The sequence below is a fragment of the Strigops habroptila genome, chromosome 13, assembly GCF_004027225.2.
Source record: "Strigops habroptila isolate Jane chromosome 13, bStrHab1.2.pri, whole genome shotgun sequence".
NCBI lineage: Eukaryota > Metazoa > Chordata > Aves > Psittaciformes > Psittacidae > Strigops > Strigops habroptila.
In genome coordinates this window covers 8103482-8124832 of record NC_044289.2, presented here as the reverse complement: position 1 = coordinate 8124832, position 21351 = coordinate 8103482, and the positions used below count along the sequence as shown (strand labels likewise).

Genomic DNA, 21351 nt, shown 5'->3' with positions numbered 1-21351 from the left:
TTTTGTTTTCTCTTTTGAGCTCCTTTCAGATTTTTTAATGTCCATTACAGACATGAAGAGCTGAGCTTCACTTTAGAATCAATCACAGGCTACTTCTGATCATGACCTTGCAGTGACTAAAGAAGGAGTGCAAAAGCCCATTAGCAGCTGCTATTTTCAGCTCCGTAAATTAACAGTTCTTTTTCTTCTCTCTGCTTTTCCCCACTCCACCCCTCCCCTTCTTTCTTTTTTCTTTTTTTTTTTTTCTTTCTTCCTTTTTTTGGACAGGAAGACAGCAAAAAATAAAATGTGTAAGTGGCATGGGAGCTTCCACACTTAGCCTTGTCTCGCCGGCTTGAAGACTGGTGACAGCTTTGGCCAAGTGCTGATTGCTTCGCCATGTCCTCCCCTGCCAGCCTGGGCCACCGCTCCCAGGTCACGTTAAGCTCTAACTTTACAGACAATGCCTCCACCTGCTCCAAGCAGAAAGCCAGGGAGACTGGCATTAAATAATGAGGTGTCTTTCTTTTTTATCTTGCTATTTTATTTATTTATTTTTTTGGTTCAAAGTGTCGGAACTTGGTAATGGAGAGTTATTAATGAAAAATATATGTTTGGGGTCTATTTGTTTAGATTCTGCAGTGACTTGATGGCAATTTTATCCCTGAATTATGTATGGCTCTGTTTTGCCTAGGCAAGCTGATACAAACAACAAATTTAGTTAGAAAAAGATATATCAGTAAATAAACTGAAAGGTTGTAAAATATGAATGTTTATCATCCAGACGGTGCCGCTTCTCTTCTTTTTTACATGAACTCTAGTTGAGATGGTATTTAGGAGCTTGGGACTTCTTCTGTTCCAGCAATCTCTGCAGCTTGTCACAAAAACAAATGACACCAGAGGGAACCTTGCCTTACACTGTATTCTTTTGCATGAACCTCAGTCTTCTTAAGGTGCTCATAATTTAAATTTATACCTTGATTTATTGGAAGATAAAGATTCTACCCTTCTTCCCTTACAGACCCATGCTCCTTTTAACCCAGGCTCCCTTCCTTTTCCATTTCAGCATTTAGCATCCACACACCTAACTCCAGGTGAAAGGGAAATGCAGAGCACCAGATGAAGATGTGTGTTCAGGATGGTGGATCCTGGTTTATTGTGCTAAGGGCAGGCAGTGCCCCGCTGGTGGGGCAGAACAAGCTGCAGCCTTCCACATTCTATGTACAGAGCTAATTCCTGCTATAAAGAATAACACCTGCCACTGCTTTGTGAGCCTTGTCAATGATCTGAATATGTAAACAGGTCTTTCTCTGCATCTTACAGAATGTTCAGTTTGTGAACTGAAAGTAACTTTGGGGGGAACAAAGGATAAGATGTTTAATTGTCTGATGTGATTAAGAGAAACTTTTAATCCTCCATCTAGGATATAAATTCTATTTTTTAAATATCATCCATTACAAGTATCATGATAAATTAGCACTTGTTTTATTCTGGACTAAAGTCTCATCCCACAGGGATCTCCAAGAATTTCTGCTGTTAAAATATAGCATAGAGGAAATGATAATTTTAGCATCTCTCTGCAGTCTTAATTAAGACTGTTCTTCTGATATAAAGCTGTGGTGTCTAATTACCAGAAAGCTGTCAGAAAGTAACTTTCAAAAAACCTGTGTCAAAAAAGAGTTAGAAAGACTAGAAATATTTCTTCAATTACAAATTTATGGTGCTAGTAGGTTTTTTTTTAAGTCTAGCAGTCAACATTACTCATTCCTTTCTCAATATCCCACCTCACAGGGTAAATTCTAGGTCCAGCTCTTTTTCACCAAACAGGTAGGTTGGTTTGAACAAATAAGGGAATGTTTCCTACCACTTTTTAGCTTGCACATTCACAAAGAATTTGAAGTTTTTTATCTCAGTGTATTCCACATCTCAGAGCAAATTCTGGCACAAATGTCCATCTATTTTAGCTTCAAAAGCATGCAGAAACTCTACAGTGCCAAACTGCTAGTTAACCTGCAGCAGAATCAGGAATCCACTTTAAGACTCAGACCTGGTTCCTTTTTTTTTCTCAAGCCTGTGCCATTGCCTCAAAAGGACTCATATTTAAGACAAAATCTGCTCTTTTGTTTGCCAAGAAGCCAGCAGAGCCTGTGCTTGCTTGTTACAGGTCTCACTTGGAAAGCTCAAGAACCTCAGCCAGGTTTTAATGGCCATCTCCATGGTCATGAGACCATGATCGAGCCAAGGGTTTTGATTTTGTTACCAGCCTCTTCTGTAGCTCTACCTGCTGAAAGTCCCTTTTCTGAGATTTGTGTAAGGTGAAAAAAAGGAGAGGGAATATGATGAATGCTGACAGGTACATTTGCTACAATTGATTAAACACTTTTGCCATCCTTACGATTTTCTTTCACCCGCCTCATGTCTTGCCAGAAAGAGAGGTGTGAGTGACTTTGTCACTGACATTAAACACTTGCATATACTTCTAGCCGCAAAATGCTATCCCCAGAGTTTGTTTACTCGATCTGTATTTCCAATCAGTGCAGAAGGTTTACTAAAGCAGTTCATTACTGATTTATTTATGATGTATTTAGATAGCAAATATGGTTCTGTCAGCAGTTGCTGGCTAAACAGTGTTGACAGACATTAATAGCATATGGTATAGGAATGGAATTATGATCTTTAAGAGTCTTTGTGTCTCAACATACACTTACAGTTTGCATTTTTTTCTAGGTAGAGAGACAGAGGACTTCCAAACATGAAAACAGTCTTTCTTTTTCTTTTCGTAACCTTTGGGGTTTGTTGGTGGTGACATTAAAATCTTCTGTGCCTGTTTAGCTGTTCAATTTAATGGAAGACAAATTCTCCCAAAGGTTTAATTTACTCTCACAAACTGAAATCACTGCATTCTCACCATGGGAAATGGCCTTAATTTTCCCAGCCTTCAGTATATATCAAGCATATAATTCATTTCTCCCCCCTAAATACTTCCCTCATTAGAAAACAAAGTTTTTGATATTTAAATGTTACATAGTTTAAGTTGAGAAACAGATCTTCTCAGCCCCGTAAAGTGCATTTTCAGACATGATTGCTTCTCTCTGACAGCAATAGATTTATGCAGGGTGAAACAGAAAAATACTTGAATTTTTGACCTTTAATTGTCTGCTTCCTCTCGCACCTGCTTTTTTACCAGTGTCAAGGAGAAAAAGCAAAAAACATGATTGCTCATAGAGGAAGGAAGGACAGGTAGTGGTGAAACCACTTTGTGGCAGTTGATACTGGTTGGGGAGACTAAACTGTATTGGAAAAGGACTAGGGAGGAAGATGAATCTCATAGGAGAGGTTGCCTCTCAATCACATGAGGAGAAACAAATCGGGAAATAATATGGGAAATCATCTCATTCTTTTTATTGGGAAATAATCTGGGAAATCATTTCATCCTTTTCAGATATATGATAATGGAGGAGGTGAAGTGGAAATACACTGTTTAATTTCCAAAGTAATGGGCAACATTTTGCTTTCCATAAAATGGAATTAATAAAAAAAAAAACTTTTCTGGAATTAGATTGCTGCATTTCCATAGGAGTGTTTGTCCTCAGAACTGTGCTACAGAAACCCAGCTAACAATTCCAAAAGTTGTCAGGTGAAAAAAAGGAAGAAGGGATCTGCTGAAGAAATGCTAAGGTCGTACAGAATGCCACCAGTGAGTGCAGGTTTGCTATTTGGCAGGAGCAAGGGCTTTTGAGTAATAGCTACATGAATGACTTTTTTAAAATTACTGCTATTTTTGATACATTCTTAGAGAGTTTAGGTTATAGGCACTTCCTACTTCCACTGTGATTGGCAGCAAAAAAAAGAATATATATACATATACATATATATACACGCATCAGACAAAAAGAAAGAACACTAGCAACGAGGAGATGTTCTATACAGAGAGAGCCAAGAAAAATAAAACATTGAGCCAGTTCTTCCTCTGTCTAAATCCATTTGCTTCAAAAGAATTGCACCAGTAAGAAATCTAGCCTATCGTATGTGGAAAAACTAATATGCCATTAACATCTGAAAAATTCTTAGAAAGGAAACCCAAGTATGGGCAAAGCACTCTCCAGGTCACAGTCAGGCTGATCTCATCAATGCATGAAGCTTAATAGACATCAAGAGCTGGTTGAAATGAGCTGACCCTGTAAGTAACCACTTTGAGAAGTCTATCCTTCTGCATCTTACAGGTTGGCCCCTCCAGCATCATAGCTCTATTCAACAGTGCCCATGGTGACATCTATAGCATGTGTCTGTGGAGAGCTCTGGCACGTACCAGATGGTGCATCCTCAACGTGGGCTTTGAAGGACTTTTCTGCTTGGTCAATGGCTGTAGGGAAGGACTGTTGCTGTGGAGCAAAGCTGCCTTGTCCAGGAGCATTAGTGCTGCCTCTGGGTCCTGCTTATGGACCTAAGCCATTAGGCAGTGAATGAGTAGCCAAGAGATCAAGCATGTTTAAACTAAACGTCTCTGAGGCAGCAGCAAAGATGTCCAGTTTTGCTGGTTCTTCTCCCAGTGAGTGTTTAAAGACTCTTGTTTGAAAAAGGCAGAGGATTTAAACACAGTGAATACTTAAATAGGAGTTAAAAGCAGTTCCAGTCTGTCCGCATCTTCTTATTTTAAACATGCTTTTCTCTCTTTGTGCAACGTATTTCCAATCAGTATAAGGGAACTGACTGCACAGAAGGAGTAATGAACTGGCAGTACAATACGTTCAAAAATTCAAATACAGACTAGTCAAATTCCAGCTGTGCATTTGTGGGTACGTACAGTAATTAGCCCATGTAGACAAGGCAAACTGGTGCTTGTTCAAGACAAACCTTGTGCAGGTACTAGCTAGATCTGGCATGCTTTGCCTTCAGTTAAATTTTAGCATAGATTGATAAACACATTAAAAATTCATATTTATTTTTAGGTGTTATTCCTGGTAGAAAAAAAATCAGCCAGAGAGGCTTTAAAAGGGAAGTATTGTTTGGATTTGAACCTAATGATACACTGAAAGTGTTTAGACAGACTAATAAAATGTTGTTGGCCTCTGGTCCATAATAAATGCTTCAATTTTATAGCTCGAAATCAACTTTACCCATAAAATCTCAAAGGACTTTCTCTGTTTTAGTTGATTAGCAAATCATCTAGGACTCAGTGCTCATAGCCAGTGTATCCTCATGTATTATCAAAAAAGCTGTGCAGACCTACGTTTATACAACTCCCACTGATAGGACAAAAAGAAGTATTGGAAGTTTTCCTTTCACATCATCAGTAGTTAGTCCAAAATCTGTGTTAGACAAAGCGCACAAGATTTTTTACATGACTAATTGTATTATTGATAGCAAAAGGATTTTACTGGTGTGAAGTCCAATCCTCAGTAAAATTATTTGGTGGGTTTCAAGAAGTTCAAAAAGTACTGAAGTCATTCCTTTTATTCAGAAGTTCTTGTTCAACATTTCTCCATTTTTACTATCATTACTAGTATTACCACTCTTTGTTTCTGTTTGATTTCAGTCATTGCCTCAGGGGTCTTAATGGAAATATAAGTGCAGATCCTGTAACATACCCTCACAATACAAACACAGTTTGAACCTGGATGTAAATGTCATGTGCAAAATCCCTTGTAACGCTTTGTTTTCTATGTTCTCTGCATCCATTTCCACCACAACTCTAAGAAAGTAGACTTGTTTATCTTCCCAGTTCTTTCTGAGTACCCCTATAATAATCCTGCTCTGTTCATCCTCCTGATTCCCAGCAGAATTTTGAGGAAAAACATTATACATGAATTCAGCTGTTGTCATCGAGGTTAAAGCCCTGTTCACATTTAAGGAAACCCTCCTGGACTGATCTCTGCTCTATACTTGTTTCATTTGATTTATCTTCTGTTGTTTGTAGTTTCACTGATTACCTTCTTATTACTTTTACACTTCCATCCATTTCAGTTTCGTACTCCTTCTCCAGCGATTTCTTATCCCGCCCCTGCCACCTGCTCCCACCTGATGAATTGTCTGCTCAAACTGTTGATCTTGACCTGGCATGGTCTCTTCCACAGAAAATAAATGATGCCACACAGACATGTAATGATGCCTTAATAAACATCCCGGGTACATTTGCTCCTCTGCAGAAGTGCAGAGCTCAGAAGCTGGTGTCCCGATTGCATGCTGATGCCTGGGAGGCAGTGAAACAGGAGAGGTAGGAATTAAAACACAAATGGAGAAGTTTTGCTCTTTGGGTGTGTATAACCACACTCGAAAATTCTCTGGACCTTTTTTCCAAGCTCTTGTCTGCACTTACACTTGGGATTACTGGAAACAGCAATAAATATTTTAATTCTGTAAATTCTGTAAACATTTTAAATACATTTTTGCCTTCTTTTTCTTTTTATGGCTTTTTTTATATTTGAGCTTGCCTGCAGCAGCAATCCAGTTTTCAGAAAGTCAGTAAAATGAGTAATTTGGTAGAGGTCAGATGCCCTCTGTTGCTTTTCCTTCCAAGTCTGTGTGAGGCCCCAGGAAAAAAATGCAGGCAAGTTCATAAGTTTTTTTATTCAGTTAGAGATGGAGAGTGGATTGTTGGTCCCCTCTTTCAGCTCTTTAAGGATTTTGGAGTCTGGATTTTTGATCCACTAGATTACTTTGTGAATTCCAGCAGGCCTTATATCCAGTTAGGATGGATTTAATGTATGGCTTTATTGTACCCAGTGAGGTCTCTCACTTCAGCAGTAGTTACATCATGATACCTGTGCTGAAGAAGTCGTTTCTGTCAGTAAGTGACCTTTCTGATTATTGGATTTTTTTACCATAACTCATAGTTGTTGTTTCTTGCTGAGATTCCGGAAAAGCTGATCCTGTGCAGCTGCAGCCTCCTGTTGCTGCTGCCTGGGTTTTTATGCTTTGTCCCGTATGATAAATTTCAGTTATCACTTAGGACAGGGCAGGAATGCAACACTGAGACTGTGGTGATTACGATCTCTAAATGATCTGTGTACTGGCCCTGGATCTAAGCCCTTCCTTGGATCATTTGAGACATGATTTAAAAGAACACAGCTTAATATTTGTGTTTCAATCATTTTTTTTTACTTTGAAATTTCCATTACTTTAACAATCTTGATAGATACTTGGAAACTCTATTTATTTTCCATATCAGTTGGAAGCTTTTCCTTTTGAATGGATAGATTTGTTTTGCACAAGTTTCTTGCAGAATGGAACCAACAGTACTAATTTTACTATTGATAATTATTAGTGTTCTTACTATTTATAGGCCTTCATATCTGCAAGGAAACAGTAAGGCAGCGTCCCAGATTGTGCAGAAAGAGAAAGGAAAGCACTGGAGGGTATCAAAACTGGGAGCTTTTCAGGGCAAGAAAGAATTTTGTTCTGTGTTGGTAAAAGATTTTTGTAGGGTAGTATTAGTGTTAGGGGCAATGCATGAATGAAATGGCAATGATAATGATAAAGATGCAGTCTATTTGCATGATCTATTAAAAGAGTGATAAGATGTGATTCCCTCAAAGCTTCAGATGAAAAGGGTTGCAAGTTTATGCTACCAAGGCCAGCACCAGCACACCCGCGGTCATGCCTGTCTGAGGGAATACTTGAGGCAGGACCTTAAAAGTTATTTCCATCTTTGGAAGAGATTTCAAAGGATCACAGATTGATTCTTATCAGAGTTGCTGCAGCCATCTCTGTGGTGAGTGCAATGAGGAGCGAAAAGCAGGATCAGGCCCCCTGGGTGCTCCTTTCCTTGGTAGGGAAATGACCAAACATTGCATAGGTGGATGCATGCATATTGTATATATTTAATCCTCTTTGGAGTGCCTTGTTCAGGTATCTCTCATTCTGACAGCAGGGTAAGGGATAAAAAAGCTGTGGACTAGGATTAGCAGGTGCTCCCACTCCAACCTAGTCTATGCCAGTGCCATCAGGAGGAAAGCCTTCTCTCTAATGAAACTTCATAACCTCTGGACTCTTTCACAGTGTGGATTGAATTTTGGCTGTTGATGCTCAGGAATGTTGTTGTGCATGTACAGACTGTATATTTGAAGGAGATGTTTTGACCTTTCTCGTCTCTGACTGGTGCTGCAAAGATGGAGTGATGTAGAACAGAGATTTTGTGACAGAGTAATAATAAGAAAGAATCTGTCTGCCAGTTGCTCATTACTGGATCTCTTTTAAATGCCAGAACCTTCTATGTTTGCCTTCAAACAACACTGAGCACCTAAATCACCATAGTAAACAGATATAGAAAGAGACAGAAAGGTTAAAAGTGTACTCATAATCTCTTGCTTTTCCTCCTAAACATGTTTGATAGCAATATTGTTTCTTAAAAACAATATGACCTCATTTGTAAAGCAATATTCATGCTAAACTAGTCAGCTGTTAAATATACCCAGCACTGTGCATTATGATGAAGCTAAACCAGAATTTCAATTATTTTCTGGACACATTTAAAATTATAATACTTTACTGGGTTAGTGTTATAGTTCATCCAAATTACTCACAAAGTATCATATCAATCTCTTGCAACTGCTTATTGCTTACATATCTGAGAAGTTAGTCGAAGTAAGATGCCGTCTGGGTAATGACCTTCATGCTGGCTTAGTGCTTTGATGGTTATGTGGCTATAAGTGCAGGGATGTCTAATGGTCAAAAGTCAATGTTTGTTGACCATAATATTTGTCACAAAAGAAGCAGACTATTCATTTGGACCAGCATTTGCAACAGTATGTTCCTGAAAGGGAAATAAAGAGGGAAATAAACCACTTGATGATCTGTGTATTCTTCACTAGGGTTCCTTTTACGCTGAAATCCCAGCAAATGAAAATTCACACTTCAAAACTATTTGCAGTTTTTTATTGCCTGGAATGCAAGATCAAAACAAAGCAAGAAGATGAGGAAGATATATTTCATTATACTCCCACTTTCTACTCATGCACTTTATCTAAAGAGATGTTAAGAAAGAAAATGATGTTGCAGCTATGGTTTAACCAGCTATGAGTAACCAGCACAGATTTATAAATACTACTGGCAAGTACGGCTTAAAGCAGATCTCAATGGAGCTGCAATATGGCTGTATTTCTAAAAAGAAAATCAAAAGGCTCACTGCTCTTTAGACAAATGTTATATTAATAGTGTCCTTTTAAAGCTATATTAATAATTTCTTTAAAAAAAAAAAGGCTATACTACTAGGTCCTAGTCAGCAAGTTATCACAAGGAACTTGCATTTTATGCAGCATTTTATGCACATGAAACATGTAGAAGTGCTGTTGCCTTCAGCTCCAGCCATCACTGGCCCATGAAGCGGAGTGGCCAAGCAGCTCTAGATTTTCTGTTCACCATACAAGCACAGTGCATTTCCCAGTGTGCTCCTGCAGAATGTGTACAAGAAGCAGCATTTTGCAGTTCAGCAGGCAGGGAGGCTGGGGTTTTGAAGAGAAAACGGCTGTTCATGGAGTTTATCCGTAAAAACATCTGAGCTTTGAACTGACCCTGTGTGACTTGCAAGAGGCCACTTCAGCAATCAGTGGCAGATGCCAGAGTTACGACAGTTGAGCCTTGCTCCTTGCTCTGGCAGAGTTTTTAGCAAGGCTGACTCATTTAATCCTTAGTCACATTACTGAAATCAGGCTGCTATTGTTTATATATTAATAATTGATCATTAAGTAATTATGGCAGTGAAGCATCATCATGCCATGTCTTTATGGCAGATAAGCCTGTCTAGTCTTACCCCAAGTGGGACAAACTTAACATGTTTATGAGCCTTCTTGAATTGGGGCTTAAATTCTTGTGCATGAGACTGGGTACTCCATCGTATTTAGCCAAGCTGATCTGTTTTGAATTGGAGAGGCCAAGAAATAAGCAGACTTTTAAAAATAATAATCAAATCATTTGTCTCTCACATCATGCTATTCAATGCACTGAACAAGCATCAGTTAACTAAGAGAAATAGTAATTTCCCACAGTAGCAGACCATATCGAAACACTCAAACCCCACAGTGTGAAGGGCTGGTACTTCAAGATTTTTACACGTTGAACATAGTAATGAAAGGACTATGATTATATGGATCTATTTTTAGAATAAACATTGTGCTTTCATACGCAGAATTCTTCACTCTGATCAAGAGCCTTTCAAGGGAAAATGTTGATCTTTCTTACACTGGTTTATTACATGTCCAGCTTCAAGTTACCCCTGCATGCATTCAAAACCCAACTCTTCAAGCAGAATGTGTTGTGCAGAAATGCTGTCCATGGATTCAACAGAAATGAGTCAAAGATTTATTCCTTTTAGGATAAAAAGCAAATGTCCATAAACATAATCCTCATCTTCTTTCTACTTATAATTGTATTTAATATAAATGTACTTCATTACTGGAGAGCTGTCTTCACGGCCATACAATAGCAAACAAATTCTTCAGAAGCATCTTTAATTATTCATTTGGCTGTACTATATTTTATACTACTTTTCATAAATGTTAATCTTTATTATTGCCCTACCAGGGAAAAAAAAAAGGAAGGAGGAAAGAAATACCTGTTATTAAATGACCTATCAGACTGACATGGATAAATGTTGGTAGCTATTTAATTGTTTCCCATCTGCAGTTTTATACAGTTTCTATCAAACTGAAGGGTAATTTTTTTAGTAGCTGCTTATTTTAAATGTACAAAACCCTTGTGTGTAATTCCATTAGCTGCCCTACAGCATTGCAATCTACAGTTTCCCTGAGGCTGTTGTGAAATATTGATGAAATCCTTGCTTTTGTGGCTTCCTCTGATACACTAAACATTTGTCTGATGTTAGTTGAACTTGAATGGATCTGTTCAGAGTTATATCAGTAGTGACTTCAAAGGCTGTAAGGCTGTTACAATTTTTTTTTACAAACTGAAGTTTCAAAGCCTTACCGTGTGGTACTTTAGAAAAACAAAGTTCATATCAAATGAACCAAAGTGTTAGCAATACAGTGGTAAGACTCATTACAATTTCAATTTATATAGATATATATTTTTTTGTGATTCTGATTGCTGGCTCATGCCATTTTAAAGAAATTTACATTGGCACTTAGGGGAACTTAGGATATTGAAAGAGGGAAAACATCATTTGAAACTTGGGTTTCAAATGAGGAAATCTGTACATCTACAAAGCCACTCTGCTGTTTGCCACAACAATAAATAGGACAAGAGAAAACAGAAGAAAAGCAAAGAGAGACAAAAGTTTCAGACTTATGTTTTCATCAGCAAAGTGATTTACACTGCAGGAATTAAAATGACTAATGAGGAAAACATATTTGCTGCTACTGTATTCCTTCAATTGTTGAGGACCAAACTGCATTTTGGAAAGCACCCTTCGTGTCTGTGCCAGCAGTTGAATGCAGCACATGTTGCTGTTAGGATGTGATGACTGCCTTATACCTGTATAAACCTTTGCCTGCGGAGGAGTTGGGTGCAAGGGACAGGCAAGCAGGACAGGGGCAGAGGCCGGGGCTGCTGCTCCTGCATGGCGAGGGGCTGGGCAGGTCTTTGCATTCAAGTGATGCAGCTTTCATTAGAAGCATATTTCTTGCAAATACAATCTGGAGAATATCAAACACCTTCAGCTGGTTGAAGCAATGAAATTGTAAAGTTCCAGGGGGTTGTAGAAAATAACAAACGTAAATGTTTTTAACTAAACACAAATTCTACACTTACACTATAAGCCCTCATATAAGGAACTTGAACTGTTGGCTCTGAACATGGTTAAATCCATTTCTGCAATAGCTAGCATCTGGCCATTCAGCTGTTCGAACTGACTGGAACCAGAGCAAGGCAAATATGTCTGAAGCTGCTTTTATTTCGCAGTGCAATAACTATGTAAACATCATCCTTAAGGAAAATTATTCAAGAAAAAACTCCCTAACAATTTTGTCCCTGCCAAGGACTCTCAGTTCAGCAGAGTACATCAGCTCACCTCGCTTTTTTCAGTTTTCCTTTTGTTTGTGGGTTTTTTTCTGGTTTATTATTGGTTTTGCTTTGGGTTTGTGGGTCACTCACAAGCTAGTTCCCTGTGCATATGCTTCCAGCCTCTGATCATTTCCATTTGACTCATAACTGCGTAGGATGCAATGTACAAAAGACATAATCTGTTCTCCTTTGTGATGCTAAGAGTCCCACTGAAACTAGTGGGTATTTTGCCTTCTAAACCAGTAGGAAATTGGACACTTAAGAGAAAACTTTATAATACAACTCTAATTAGAGTGTTACAAAATGAAAGCCCCAAATTGCTTCATTTCAGCATCATGTATAAATAATAGTTATGGTTCCATGGAGTTACATTTGTGTGTTAAAATTCAGTTATGGCAGAAGCCACTCCAAGTTTCCCTGCTTCTGAGCTGCAGTGGCTTCACAAGCCTGGCACCACAGAGGTTGCTTTTGTCCATCCAGGGTGGTCATGGATGTTTCTTGTCCTACTCTGCAGGAGGCAGGAATTCCTCCTGATGCCCCAGTATCAGCTGCTGGGACTATTTAAAAAACAAAGTTAAAAAAAAAAAAAAAAAAAAAAAAAGCCAAAGGAATATTAGGAGAAATCTCTTCTTTGATATGACAAGTTGTTTTGGACACAAAATTGCATCACGAGGTGGTGATTGACAACTTCCACACTGAGCCACTGCAAACTGAACGTGGAGGTGATGGTAGTTAGTAATAGCAGCAAAAGGTGCAAATAATTTCCCATTATCCAAACTAATTAACTGGCCTTCCAGTAAAGAGGCAGCTGAACATATTCAGCTTTTTCTGAGCTTTTGAGAACATCTAGAACCTTTATCAGGGTGCACCTGGGTTTAGGAATAAAACACTCTACCAGGCTGTTTAGACCAGCTAACAGAGATGCTTTGCTGTCTCTGAAACCTGTGATGCAGAATGAGCTGCCCTCTGCTCTCTCCATGGTAAGAATGGGACTTTTCCCTGCATTTCCTTTCCATCCTGCAGAACTTAACAGGAAGTTATTTCCCTGGTATAGAATTTTTGAACATAGTCTAAAATGTTCTGAAATATATATTATTCACTCTTGCATTACAAATTTTGTAATTTAAGAGTTCTTTCCATAAAACCCATTGCATTTCCAGTGTGTTCCATTCATTTTAATCCTGTTAAATTCCAAAACGTCTTTGATATGAGCTATGCAACAGAGCAGGGATTTTTTTTTTTTTCCACAGCTGCCAATTTACTTCTCAAGTTCATTTTCAAACTGGGATGAATCTATAGCCATGAACTTCTACAAAGAGCCAGGTTAAGATTTGTCTTTGGGTAGCTAATGTAGTTAGACATTTTTGAGAAACAGGAATGAGAAGTGGTCATTATCCATTATCTGCATGAAATATTTCAGAGAAAGAAACAGTTTCTGCCAAACACAAAAAGATGTTTGAGCTGAAGCCAGACAAGAAGGAAACAAGATCACCTTATAGCCCTGTGAGATTGCTTTACTAATGATGTTATTTCAAGTAAAACTGGAATATATATATGAAGAAGTGCAGATGGTGCATGGGTTTTACACGGATTAGCAGTGTTGTTCTGGACAATGATTCACTGTCCCTTTTCTTGGCAGGAAATAAATTTTCCAGTCTTGGAAAGAGACATGTATGTATATATTTTAAGAAATGTTTCTCTATGTGGAAAAAGAGCAAATTTGAGTGAAAATAGCATCCACTGGTGGAAAAGTTAACAGTCAGAGTGAGCACTTTAAAGAAAAGATGTGTTCACACTCTACAATTCAAGGTCAGAAGTGATGTACAACGTGGTGCAAATTACAGGTTAGGCAGGGGTGTGAGGGACTGAAAGTCAATGCTGGGTTCAGCATCACCTGGAGCTTGGCTCAGCACCTTCTGCATGGCAGGGTCAAGGCTTCAACATGCATGTGGATGGTGTTAGACTCATACACTCAAACAAGAGTTTTTTCAGCTGTATTAGCTGGGTCTGCTTTCTTCTACTTACTCTGCAGAAATATGCTATAAATACCTAAGAAAATGTTATCTTTTGAAGAGCAATCAGATGTTCATTGCAACCCTTGTCCTACAGAAGCAGGTTTCTGAAGTTACCATGAATCCAATCACAAAGGCACAGAGGAAAACTTTAAAAAGTTAAAATATCTTAGAATTCTATTTATGATTATTATCCATATGACAATATTATCCTTCCTGATGTCATGATTTTGACATATGCTATCTTGGGCTCAATCAGCACTAAACCCAGATTTCCATTTAGGAAGCCAGAACTTGCTTCCGTTCAGTGCTCAGAAGCTCCTGGGTTTTGTCCAGTCCTTAAGATGACAGTGAAATTTTAGTCCCCCCACTTCTTCAGGACTGCACATTGCCCATCTTACATCTCTACTTGAGCCTGTTTAATTTCGGTGGGAATAATTCTCATCTGGGTGAAGGAGGAAGCATTCATCTGGTTACTGAGTTTAGATTTCTTTAATTCTATTTTTTCTCCTGTAAGACAGCTGTATATGAGCATCTCAGAGGTTTGGAATGTCAGAATAAGCCTGGGGGAGAACTGGTGGGAAGAGAACAGGTCATTCAACGATTTATTATATGGACATCAGTATGACGTACAAAATTTATGCTGCTTATTACGGGCACTGCATCTAAAGCATGTGGGTGTACAGGCTTAAGACACCCTTTACTTAGAAAATAAATAATGCAAAGTCCACTTAAATTAATATTTTTTTCTGTTAAATAGCTACATCAGTTTGCATCAAGCTTCACATCGAGTGAAATCTTACTAAAACCCACTGCTGGAAGGACACGTGCATTCCTTGTACCCTAGGTTGTCTGCACAGAAGAGGTCGCCACTGTCCTTAAAATGCCCACAGCAATTTAAATCATTTACATAAACAGAAATGGTTTTACAAGTAGGATACTGAAATGTGTTTCCAGAGCTGCCCAGAACCCTCAACTGTTAAAATGGACCTGACTGATGGTTTTGTGAAATTCTGATGGTGCTTTCTAGTAAGTTACTTTTACCACTTTCATAAGATTTTGTCTGTGCCTTATACAGACACAAAAAAGAGGGTTTCTCAGCATGAGTTACTCTTCCGTAAAGGTTATAGTAAACATGTCAATGCCTAATTAAGCAGAAAATTTTATCTGTATTGTGGGGGATGTGCCGCTGTCTGGTACTTCTGCTTCTCCTGGTAAATCCTTTTAGAAGGACAAAGGATACTGTGAGGAAGAAACTGCTGTATGTGTCTTCTAAAGGAAAAACAAAATACCTTCTGGTGAAAAATGGGTTAATAATATTCAAAGAATTGGTGCTGAAATGGAGAATCAAATTTGCACCGACCCAAACCCATGTGAATGCTGTTTGTTGTCTGTTTTGTCTGATTCCTTCATTGGATTCCCTCCTTATTTTTGTTTTGCTGGGTGTAATATGCCTGGCACTGTGATACATCCTGGCGAGGGGCCAGCATCGCTACCTACGCTGTACAGTGTCTCTAACACCGTGAGAACCATGTCAGGCCTGCTCATCAGTTCGTGCTGCTTGTTTAACAAGGTTACTACTCATGACGTGCAGGAGCTTTTGCCGCCTCCATGTCCCTCTGTTCTCCTTGGTCCCTGAAAAACATACGAGCTCAGAAAGGGGTAGATGGAAAGTATCATCTGGTTATTAGGGGAAAAGTTTAGGGAGGAGAAAAAAATCTTTCGTTCTGTCTTGTCTTTGCTGCTTGCCTCAGTCTGGTCACCTGTAAACAGGGTACTAGTATTTGCTGTACCCCAGTGCACTACTAAAAGGCTTATTTTTTAGTATTTAACACTGTAATACTATTTTGCTACTTTGCTGGAAGCATCTGCTGAAGAGCACAGTGTTCCTACTCCTATGTGATTATTTTATCATGGTAAAATGCTGTCCAGGTCATTTGCTCATAGCTGCTGCCTCTGATTGTGAAGCTGCCTGGTATCATCCCTGGAATAAGCCAAGCCCAGCTCTAAGCTAGTGTGATCTGTGTGGGTCCTAAGACCATGGGAAGGGCATAGGGAAGATGACTCATGTGGGTTTCTTAGCCCATCCACAGAGAGAGCCATCATTTCCCTCTTCTTACATTGCAGCTTCATCCAGGGAACAGGTCCTCTAGTTCTAGTTCATCTCTTTGGCTTGATGGTAAACATGTGTTGGAAGGGCTGAGATACACATGCAAATAGACTGAAAAATTAAAACACATCTGAAAAACTTGTGGAAGGCTTTGTCTGTATGTTAATCAAAATGCTTCTACCTTTTCTGTCTATCCCTTTGATTTGATATCATTTGTGCTGGAGTATCAGATTCAAGGGAGTGAAATGAGCCAGGTTCTCAAAGAACCATAAAATGGCTTTTCTCAGAAGATGGGAAGAAACTGAATTTTAAACAAATAACACTTCTGGGCTCATTTAACTTGTGCTTTTGGAGCTCTTTGTGTTACTTCACAATTAAGAGTACTAGAATTTTATTTTTGCTTAGTTATTTAAAGGGCAGCTTTGATTTGAGGGCTTTGGTATATTTATCTGATACAAAAACCCTAGATCTTAAGGAAACGCAGCAAAGTGCTCCTGAGACTGCAGTGCAGTCACTAGGGTTAGCAGCATTGTGTTTGCACCTCACTGGAAGAGCTTGTCAATGTGTCTCCTACAAAAACCTGTGCTTCTGAAATCAACATTTAGTTTTGATGAGTGGCTGTCAATAGCAGTGAATTGTTTCAATGTTTGCTTGTATTGTGTATATCAGCTTTGCAGTAGCTGTTAAAAAAATTACACTGGGGTTTTGTGAAAACATACCTGAACCACTCATTCTGCTTCATCCCTTCTTGTGGGGTCTGGCATGAATTGCTGACTCTGTTGAGTCATTGGGAATTTATCCACTAACTGCAACAGAGCCAGTTCACCCTTTAAAATCCTCTGTTTTAACCAGGTTATCTCTGTAACTTAGGCAGAATTACTGCTGATACAAGGCCAGAAAACAAAACAAAACTCAACAACTTGAATTCCTAAATGAATTTTAAAATTTACAGCTCTTCCAGTATCAAGTTGATTTTATTAATCAAATAATTTAATTTGTCAAAGAAAACCTTTCTGTATTTGTTCAACTTTTCCAGTTTTACAGGTTTTTTTGGTCTACCTCTGTCACATCCTAATACGCTTCTGTAACTTCCAAGGGTACTTCCCTGAAATTTATGGATATGTTTTTACTGAAGCACAATTTGCTTTTATCATAGACAGTACATCTATAAACAAAAGAGTTCCACTTATGCCTATTAGCACTTTCAGATGTTTTATTTTGACATATAAATTATTTGTGTACATTCTAAAGTGCAGTTTTAGGTGATCAAATGGCACAAGGTTACTGTACCTAGATGATGCTATGAACCAAGAAGATTATGGCAGTTATTTTTCTTCTGTTCCTTGCCAGTTCTACTCTTTCTTTCACTGAGGCTAAAAACAACTCAATAGAATTGAAGCTTTTAATATAAACTTTAAATACTTACACATGAATTTTCAGCTGTCCCATTATGGGACATTTAGAGTTATACTCCCATGACAGGAAAATTATTAACTCAGAATCTCTGGCAGTTATAAAGAATTATGATCATCTGCCAGCAAGATGCAGCAACCTTCATAAAAAGAGACATCATTTGGTTTTTTTTCACTTCCAGAACTAACAGTCAATAAAGTCGTAGATTAAAAGGAAGTCCGGTAAAGAAAACACATAGTGAAACTAGAAAGCTTGGACTGTGGTATTCTCCTTTAACAAGTTATTTCATATATTGACATTACATTTCAGGTTATGTCCAAGAGGAAGATTTAAAGGAAGAGGAAGATATAAAGGAGGAGGAAGAAGATGATGACGACAACAATTCAACTGCTCAACTCCAGGGCAGCAATGATACTGGCACGGATGAGGAACATGAAGTGGGTCCTGAGCAGAAAGGGAACTTCAGTTACCAGAATTCCCCTGTCAGTCATATATCTAACCAGGATGCTGAAAACGAATCACTACTAAGTGATGGTAGTGACCATGTGGCAGATATTAAAAGCATTTGCTCTAGAGAGCCACAGGACCCAAAAAGCAGCACCCATCCCAAAGCCCAGAATGAAGCACACAATTGCATGGATAAAATGACAGCGGTCTATGCCAACATACTGTCGGACTCTTATTGGACAGGCTTAGGGCTGGGTTTCAAATTGTCTAACTCTGAAAAGAGGAGTTGTGACAACAGAAATGGAGGGAACAAAGCTGATTTTGATTGGCACCAAGACGCACTGTCCAAAAGCTTACAGCAGAATTTACCTTCCAGACCTGTCTCGAAACCCAACCTGTTCAGCTCAGTCCAGCTCTACAGACAGAGCAGCAAAATGTGTGGAACTGTGTTCACGGGCGCCAGCCGGTTTCGGTGTCGGCAGTGCAGTGCTGCCTATGACACGCTGGTAGAACTAACAGTTCATATGAATGAGATGGGTCACTACCAAGATGACAACCATAAAAAGGACAAGCACAGACCTACCAGCTATTCAAAGCCCCGAAAAAGGGCTTTCCAGGACATGGACAAGGAAGATGCACAAAAAGTTCTGAAATGTATGTTCTGTGGTGACTCTTTTGATTCCCTTCAAGATCTGAGTGTTCATATGATAAAAACAAAACATTACCAAAAAGTGCCTTTGAAGGAGCCGGTACCAACCATTTCTTCAAAACTGGTCACTCCAGCAAAGAAACGTGTGTTTGATGTTAACAGGCCTTGTTCCCCCGATTCCACGACGGGGTCTTTCTCAGATACTTTTTCTCCTCAGAAGAATGCGAACCTGCAGCTATCATCTAACAACCGCTATGGCTACCAGAATGGTGCCAGCTATACATGGCAGTTCGAGGCCTGCAAATCCCAGATTTTGAAGTGTATGGAATGTGGAAGTTCCCATGATACCTTGCAGCAGCTCACGACCCACATGATGGTCACTGGCCATTTCTTGAAAGTCACAAGTTCAGCTTCAAAGAAAGGAAAGCAACTTGTTCTGGATCCTTTAGCTGTGGAAAAAATGCAATCACTGTCTGAAGCACCTGCCAGTGACAGCCCAGTTTCAAAATCAACCAGTAAATCATCTGCAGAATGCATAGCTCCCACCTCTGAACTAAAAAAAGAAAGTAAAAAAGATAAAGTTGATGATGCAAACAAAGATGAGAAAGCAGTAAAATCTGAAGAGTATGAAGACACTCTTCAGAAACCACTGGATCCCACAATGAAATACCAGTACCTCAGAGAAGAAGATTTAGAAGATGGTTCAAAGGGTGGTGGGGACATTTTAAAGTCCTTGGAGAACACTGTCACAACAGCCATCAATAAAGCTCAAAATGGAGCTCCTAGCTGGAGTGCGTATCCCAGCATCCATGCAGCTTATCAGCTCTCAGAAGGAGCTAAGCCATCTTTGCCTGTGGGTTCCCAAGTACTGCAAATCAGACCAACTATCACCAATAAACTGAGGCCCATAGCTCCAAAGTGGAAGGTCATGCCTCTGGTCCCTATCTCAGCAAATGTGTCCCAGTGCACTCAAGTGAAGAAGGAAACTGATGACAAGGAGGAGATACAAAAGGACTATGCTAAAGAGAGTATCCAGGCTGAGCCTGCCTCACTCAACCAGGGCGAGGGAGAACCTCTGCTCAAATCTGAAGCCTCTGTGGAGCCAAAAAAGACAGAACCATGTCCCTTGAAAGAAGAAGACAAAATTAAAGAGGACAGTGGAAAAGAAAAAACAGTCCTCAAGGAAACAACAGCAGCTTCTCTTAGTAATGGTTGTGCTGCTGCCAGCCATTCATCTGACCTGCCTTGTGTCAACCCTCTCAGTGCGCTGCAGTCAGTGCTGAATAATCACTTGGGCAAAGCCACTGAGCCTTTACAGCCTCAATCCAGCTGCAGCCCCAGCTCTAGCACAATTTCTATGTTCCACAAAGCTAATCTAAATATGATGGAGAAGCCAGTTTTATCTCCAGCTCCAACACCACCAAAGCCTGCAAGTGTATCCAGGCACTATTTGTTTGAAAACAATGATCAGCCTATTGACCTGACCAAATCCAAAGGCAAGAAAGCTGAGTCGCCTCAAGCACAATCTTGTACTTCTCCACCTCAAAAACATGCTCTGTCTGACATCGCTGACATGGTCAAAGTTCTTCCCAAAGCTACTACACCAAAACCTGCAGCATCTTCAAGGATCCCATCTATGAAATTAGAAATAGATGTCCGACGCTTTGAGGATGTCTCAGCAGAAGTCTCCACTCTGCATAAAAGGAAGGGCAGACAGTCAAACTGGAATCCTCAGCATCTTCTCATTTTGCAAGCTCAGTTTGCTTCCAGCCTCTTCCAGACATCTGAAGGTAAATATTTATTATCAGATCTAGGCCCACAAGAGCGCATGCAGATTTCCAAATTTACTGGACTGTCGATGACCACCATCAGCCATTGGTTGGCAAATGTCAAGTATCAACTTAGGAAAACCGGAGGAACAAAGTTTTTGAAAAACATGGACAAAGGACATCCAGTCTTTTATTGCAGCGACTGTGCATCTCAGTTTCGAACCCCATCTACTTACATTAGCCACTTAGAATCTCACCTAGGTTTCCAAATGAAAGACATGAACAGGCTGGCTGTGGAGCAGCAAACCAAGGTAGAGCAAGAAATCTCCAGAGTTTCAGTTCAAAGATCTCCTGAAACAATAGCTGGAGAAGAGGACACAGACTCTAAGTTCAAATGTAAGTTGTGCTGTCGGACATTTGCAAGCAAACATGCAGTAAAACTTCATCTAAGCAAAACACACAGCAAGTCACCAGAACACCATTCACAATTTGTAGCAGAAGTGGATGAAGAATAACTCTTAAGGTATGCATGCTCTATAGCGAGTTTTAATTTCATCATTTTAAGGAGGCTTCGTAAGACATTCGTACTTTCTTAAATGCAGGAAAACAGTAAGAAATGCGTAATGTACTCCTGCTTCATTCATCTAATTGCATGTACATATCCATTTTATAATGTTTTCAAGAAGAGAGCTTGGTAAATGCGTAACCACATTGCCCTATATAGAGAAGTTGCTTCTTATTAGTATTTTCAAAGTAGCTGTTTTCCCAGGTCTCACTCTTTTTGTTTCTAAGAATTTATGTGTTCACATCCTATGCAGTTCGGTGTGGAATGCAACAACTAAATGCTACTCTTTGCAATAAGAATGGAAAAAGCAGGAAAAAAAGGCACTGAAAACCAAAAGGCTATTACCTCTTTCAGTGCTAACACACCAGTAAATCTGATATTGATAGGGGAAAAGAAGACAATTCAAATGTCAAATTAGTAAAATCTTAATTATTCCAAGTATCTCATAATCT

At 39.2% G+C, this 21351-nt stretch overlaps 1 protein-coding gene across 2 annotated transcripts in view; it reads left to right on the top strand.

Annotated features, from left to right (window-relative positions):
- TSHZ2 (teashirt zinc finger homeobox 2) overlaps nt 1–21351 on the top strand; it is a 228961-nt gene that overhangs the window by 119393 nt on the left and 88217 nt on the right. The window contains exon 2 of one of the 2 annotated variants that reach the window (XM_030503335.1): nt 17779–20857. In XM_030503335.1, coding sequence (XP_030359195.1) covers nt 17779–20849 — 3071 coding nt within the window. In that variant the 3' untranslated portion in view covers nt 20850–20857. The remainder of the gene's footprint in view (nt 1–17778; nt 20858–21351) is intronic. The other variant, XM_030503337.2, reaches the window with a different exon arrangement.